At 39.5% G+C, this 6277-nt stretch overlaps 1 protein-coding gene across 1 annotated transcript; it reads left to right on the top strand.

Annotated features, from left to right (window-relative positions):
- The first annotated feature begins 638 nt into the window (after positions 1 to 638).
- On the top strand, positions 639 to 5863 carry zgc:114119 (Mediator of RNA polymerase II transcription subunit 30-like). Its single transcript, XM_020648458.3, has 5 exons — positions 639 to 819; positions 1047 to 1289; positions 3137 to 3295; positions 3565 to 3654; positions 4928 to 5863. The coding sequence occupies exons 2-5, from the start codon at positions 1059 to 1061 to the stop codon at positions 5021 to 5023; spliced, it is 576 nt and encodes a 191-aa protein (XP_020504114.2). The 5' UTR covers positions 639 to 819; positions 1047 to 1058; the 3' UTR covers positions 5024 to 5863.
- The last annotated feature ends 414 nt before the right edge of the window (positions 5864 to 6277 follow it).

Raw genomic sequence — 6277 nt, 5'->3', positions numbered from 1 at the left:
AAAAAAAGATTTAAAGAATACCCCGAGATGAATCAAACTTAAACTGTGCGATTAAAAAAATAGACTTATACAAGAAATGTACATAACCCGTGCAGGGATACAAATATATGTGCAATTTAAACAAATTAGCCTAACAGCCTACATTAAGTGTGAATCCTACGTTAAATTGTGTGTAACAGGAGATATTTCCAAAGTTTTGGAGCACATTTATTGAAAATACATCTCTACTTTTACTCTATTTAAATTGTGATTGCACGGCTATGTTTGCTCTGGTTAATTGTGCTTTAACCTCAGAATTATTATTTTTTTTAATCTTTACTCATCACATTTATGGTAGGCCAATATCAATCTATCTATCTTTAATCAGATTGTACAAACAGTTAAGGGTCGGGCTATAAAACATACAACAAGAACAACGATACAGGTCAGTTCATTGATAAAAAGAAAAAATTAAATAAATAAATAAACAGTAAGAGTAAAATACAATCACACAAGAGGTTTTAATTTGGTAAAATATTTAAGTTACTGTATAATTTAATGTTTTATTTCCTTGTTTTTTTGCTTCAACCTCAGACTACAACACTTCTGAAAACAACCTCTGACTCCATCTGGTGGCGGGAAGTCAGCGCGCGCCGCTCTCCTCTGACAGGAAGTGACGTAACTACAACAACAACGTGCGGTGCTTTTTGAAAGGACACAAAGTGAACAGGTCTCATTATGTCCTTTTTACAAAAATGCGTGAACAAACGTCATGTGTAGTCGTACTTAAACCAAGCTGGCGATAGTTGGACAACGTTTCACCACAGGAAGTGAACTAAGGTAAGCTGTTTGTTTGAATTAACCCGCCAGGTAGCCTAGTTAGCAAGCTAATGTGGCTAACTAGCATGTTGTTGTATGGGGTGTTTTGGAGAGGCTGCAAAATGAAGCCACAAAGAGTAGTGCCTAATAACTCATATTTTACATAGTTAAAGACAAATACATATTCAGAAAACACATGTTAAAGCGTTTTCTGAAGTTACCCCCTCATCTGAGTCCCTCTGCTTCAGGTTTCTTCAGTGATGGCAGCCTCTTTACCTCAGAAGCCAGGGATGGTCGGGATGCCCCCCCAGCAGCAGCAGCAGCAGCCCCACCTGCCGTCCAGTGCTGCATCAGCTCCAGGTCAGCAGATGCCTCCTCAGGGAGCTTTGAGAGAGATCTCCCCCGTGTTCCTCTGCAGGATTGGACAGGAGACAGTCCAGGATATTGTCACTCGGACCATGGAGATCTTCCAGATCACAAGAGCTACTCAGGTAGGGGACACCTGACTGGTAGCCTGGTGTTACGCATTGGTGATAAAGCTCACAAATACATAACACATGGGGGGGCGGCGGTAGCTCAGTCTGTAGGGACTCGAGTTGAGGGTCGCCGGCTCAAGTCCCGGTGAGGAACAAAATATGGAAGTTGGTCTGGTAGCTGGAGAGGTGCCAGATCGCTTCCTGAGCACTGCCGAGGTGCTCTTGAGCAAGGCATCAAACCCCCGACCCACCGCTCAGCTCCGTCACTCTGACATCTCTCCATCCTGTTTGTGCATGTGTGTGTATTTCAGCCTATCTGTGTGGAAATCTTAATTTTATTTTATCTTAATCTTAATCTTGTAAGCAGCTTCCAACACAACATCCCTGCAAATAATTCTTCGGTGCAGACTGATTTTTTTTTTTTTTTTTTTAACGCATTAAAAGTCTGTCAAAGATCATCATATGATGTCATGTTCGATCAGGGGTGGGTCCACATGCGGCCCCCATCAACCCTCAACGTGGCTCTCAGGTCAATTTTTACACATCAATTAAGTGTAAACATGAAGAAAACATGACAAAATCTGCCATGAAAACCAGAAATATGTCCATAATAATATTTGATCACTGGTATATGTTGAGTTAAATTTGAGACATACTTGACTGTAATCGTTTTTGTATTCTACAATTTGGCCCCCTGGCAGTGAGAGTTAAATGAATGTGGCCCCTTGCTGTGACCAAAGTTGCTCATCCCTGTGTTAGACCAATAACTGCATTGGATTACAATGTGTTGAACTCTCGTTTACAATTATATTTAGGGCTATAACTATTGGTTATTTCAACCTTTGATTTATCTAGAGATAGTTTTTTAATTAATCAAACTCATCTCAGCGAACGTGTTAATAACATGCTTCATTGCTAGAATGAGTTTATCCAGTTTTCATGAATATTTAGATGTTTACAAATTGCCTTTCATGTTGATTAAAAATGAAAGATAAGACACAACAAATAAAACTTTTTTTGAATTATAAAGAAGCAATCGTAGAATTTGCTCTTTTTTTTTAGAGCCTCTGGTTTTGTTTTGAAGTGGCTCATTTAGTCTGAGTGACAAGTTCAGATATTAACTTTTTAATGTTTCTATAACAGCAAATGCTTACACGATATAGACTGGAACCTAAAATGTTTAAATATCCCCCTTTTCATAAAGAGCGATAAAAGAATAACTTTGTAAATTAAAATGTTGGAATCTTTGACTTCAGTACTTCCCTAATAGAAAACATTTTTCAAGGTTGTTTTTTTTTTAAAGTCAAGCAAATCTCACAATCTCAAGTAACTAAACATCATTGAGTTCACTGATCCTTTGCTGCCTCCTGCCTGGTCTGTCTGGATGTTTTCTGAATGGCTGCTGTTTCCTGGCTAACAGGGTTTCTCTGTTGTCTGTCAGTCCACATTTGTCCAATCCTTTTTTTCTGGTTCGTCTGCTTGGCATTCTTGTCAGCATCTGTCTTATTCATTCTCCCGTCTCAACATGATCTGTGTCTCTAATTGTCTCTCTCTCTGCGTTTCACTCTCCTCTTTGAGCTTGTCCTTGTCCATTACACTGAGACATTTTTTCCTGCACTGAAAATTTGAAAAAGCAAAAAGCAGCATTGTGTGTTTTACCACAGCTTGACACATCTCCTCTCACATATTTAAAACTTTAGAAAACACAAGGGGAGAAAATGGGTCTTCAGTATCATTGTTTCTCTCCTCATATTGAAAACAAAATCTGCTAATGAACTTATGTTTACGTCTTTACACCGCCGTCGAAACTCAAAGTGTAAACTCTTTAACTGATAAGAGATGCTGTGTCTCTTGGGGTGTAGCTTCCTAATGGCGTGACCCAGAGCCAGGCGATGTACACGGACCGCTTTGGGAAGCTCCAGGAACACCTTCGACAGCTCGCTCTGCTCTTCAGAAAGCTCCGACTCCTGTACGAGCGCTGTGTGGAGATGACCTCTGACTTGCAAGAGGGGCCAACAGAGGTGAGGAGGGAGCCTTACAATTCTGCAAAGATATTTGTGCAACATTTTCTGTTTACTTTTCATCCTTTTAGCAAAACATAGAAAACACTTTCTCTAAAAAAGACCTTTACTGCAGCTGTACTATGAGCAGGACTTAGTGCATTGCATTTGTAGAATTTCTGTGAATGTTTTGGTGTTTGGTTTTCTGTCTGTGTCCAGTATCCACATGTACAACATTTATTACCTGAGAAGAAAAAGGGAACTCATTTCTATGTATTTTATGTCGTCAGCTTGTGCCGTATGTCGGGGAGGAGCTGCTTTCTCTCAAAGTGGATCCCTGTACTCATGCTATCAACCAGGAGAGAAAAGAGGTTCTGGAGGTATGTTCCTTCTTTTTCATAGTTTCAGCTTATTTGCATTCATGCTCACCGTAACTTGATCAAAAGCAGAGTTTGCATTAAGAAAATATTCATAATAAGAAAATGAAAACATGTTCTTTTCAGTAAAGATATTGTTACTTCTAAATCACTTTTGTTGGATTGGAAACCTAATTCCTGATTTGAATGATGGCAAAGTAGTGTGCAACTCCTCCCTGTGCTGTTATCCTACAGTAAGTGATACATTAATCATTGAAACACTTCCTTTTGAGTAACGGCAAACTGCCAAAGAAAGCCTCATATTGCTAAATATTTAAGAACTACTCAAGCTCAATTTGGGAGGAACACATTACCCTGAGACCTTTTTAGAAGTTTATATTGTAGTGGTCAGCTTAAAAGTTTATATTGTAGAGGTCAGCTTAAAAGTTTATATTGTAGAGGTCAGCTTAAAAGTTTATATTGTAGAGGTCATCTTAAAAGTTTATATTGTAGAGGTCACCTGTGATATCAATCTGTCAGGTCAGTGTGATGTAATGTAGATATTTCTCTGCGTGTGACCTTCCATACCACCTTAAAACAAAAAGCAGTCAGCAGCCTTTTAAATAACATTGATGTCATGTTACTGGGTATTGTAATATTCCCACCTGGAAGATGATGTTGTTCTCCATGATGAATGAAAGTTAGAGCCCATTATGTTTTGGAAGAAAAATGACCAACATAAGGTGTTAAGCGTTTGAAGTCCCTCCCTGTAAATGCCTGTAGGTGGCACTGCTGACACTGGCTAACAGTATAAATGCAGAAACCATGCATCATGTTCAGTTTCATTGAAATCCAAATCTCACTGTTTTCTTGCTAAGCATTACAGCCAATATATTCCAATTACTCCAGGCGGATCAATATTCCAGACTCAGGTTTAGAAATTGCCACTGGACTCATTGTCAAATGTTGCCTGAGGCTGATCAGCTTGTTTGTGTTTCAAAAAGTTTGTCACAAAAAAAAGTAACTCTGTTTAATGAACAAAATCAACAAGACCTGACAAGTGGGATTAAGACTAATTTATTAATGAATGCTTGTAGCACAAACACAAGAGACCTGCCCTGTTTGCTAAATGTTGTAAGGATGTTAAATATATTAAAACGATTCCCTCTGAGGTCCTTCTCTAAGAGCACCGACCTCCATCTGTGGAAGAGATGCCTTCTTCTTTAATATTAAAACTATGTGCAGTTTCTGTGCTTTAAGGAGTCTTACAAATGGATTTGTTGTGGTTCACTCGCAGAAAGTACGTCAGAAGAACCAGGAGATGAAGGTTCTGATGGACCAGATGAGGAACCTGCTGTGGGATGTGAACGCCATGCTGACGCTCAGGAAATGACACCGCCACTTGATGTTTCCACAGGACGATGAAAAGAAACGAGTTCCTCCACAGATGTAGGGACTGCGTAATGGCAAAGAGCAGGTGAACGAAGGGAATTTCTTTTGGACTTAACATTTTGGGACCTTCTTCTTTGGGACATCTTCTTTGTGTTGGCACTTCATCCCTGAGACTCACCGTACACCTAAGAACTTCTGGAGTTTTGTATGTATTATGTTGAAGCTTGTGAGCTATTATTGATATATAAACAGTTTAGCTTTGTCAGCCTGAAACTCTCCAGACCCAAGAATTTAAGGCAGCTGTTCTAGTTCTGTTTCCTTCCATGAGTCTACAACTGTTGGAGGTTATACTGTCCTGGTTTTTGTATTGATGACTTGAAACCTAAATCGCTTTAGGCCCAAACAACAACAAACTAAAAAAGAAGTTAAAACTACATATTCATGTTGTTTTGGCCCCAGGTGCTGACTCGACACCAGACACACTTAACTCAGCTAATTCTCGCAGAAAGCACAGAAGCTGGTCCAACGGCTGTGTTTACAATACAAAGAACTTCCCTTATTATGCTCCGTCAGTCGTAAAAACACTATGGGTTCAGAATTCAAATCAGACCCTTGGCAGCTATGTATCTCAGGTGCTTTGTACATAGGTGTGTGTGTATGTGTGTGCATGTGCGTAATGAGATTAGCGTCCTTTAGTGAAAGACAACACACCTGTTTAGCCTGAGGCTGTTGAGACTTGCCTGCATGTGAATTTATTTTTGTAAACTGTGGCACAAAAGGTAAGCCTACTGTATAATTTCTGCTTTGTATTAAACCTTTTCTTTTTCACACAATGTCATAACACAGACTTTAGAGTGTTGCTTCTAAATACAGCCAGCTCAGACGTTGCAGGATGTGTACCACTGTGTCAATATTGACCCCGAGGGCCGCTGTGGGGAACACATTATGTCATTCTGAGCTCAGATGAAGTATAAGTACATCAAGGCACATCCACCAACACACGGTGATGTATATTTTGCCCCTGACCCTTTGTGTTCATTTTTCTTTTTTCACACAGACAGCTCATAAGTTAAGTGCTCCTACACTAAGACTCCCAGATATGCAAAAAAAACACACAGCGGCTATGTCAGGACTGGGCAGCACTTTGACTGCTCTAATCGTATTCAGAATAATTTCACAGCTAATGCAACCTGCCCTGAAGAGCTTTTGTTTTACTAAATTGATTGCTTGAAAAAAATTAAATACCACAGGTTGT

The sequence above is a fragment of the Labrus bergylta genome, chromosome 19 (genome assembly GCF_963930695.1).
Source record: "Labrus bergylta chromosome 19, fLabBer1.1, whole genome shotgun sequence".
NCBI lineage: Eukaryota > Metazoa > Chordata > Actinopteri > Labriformes > Labridae > Labrus > Labrus bergylta.
Note: the sequence above shows the minus strand (reverse complement) of the source record. Positions and strands in the feature narration are given on the sequence as shown.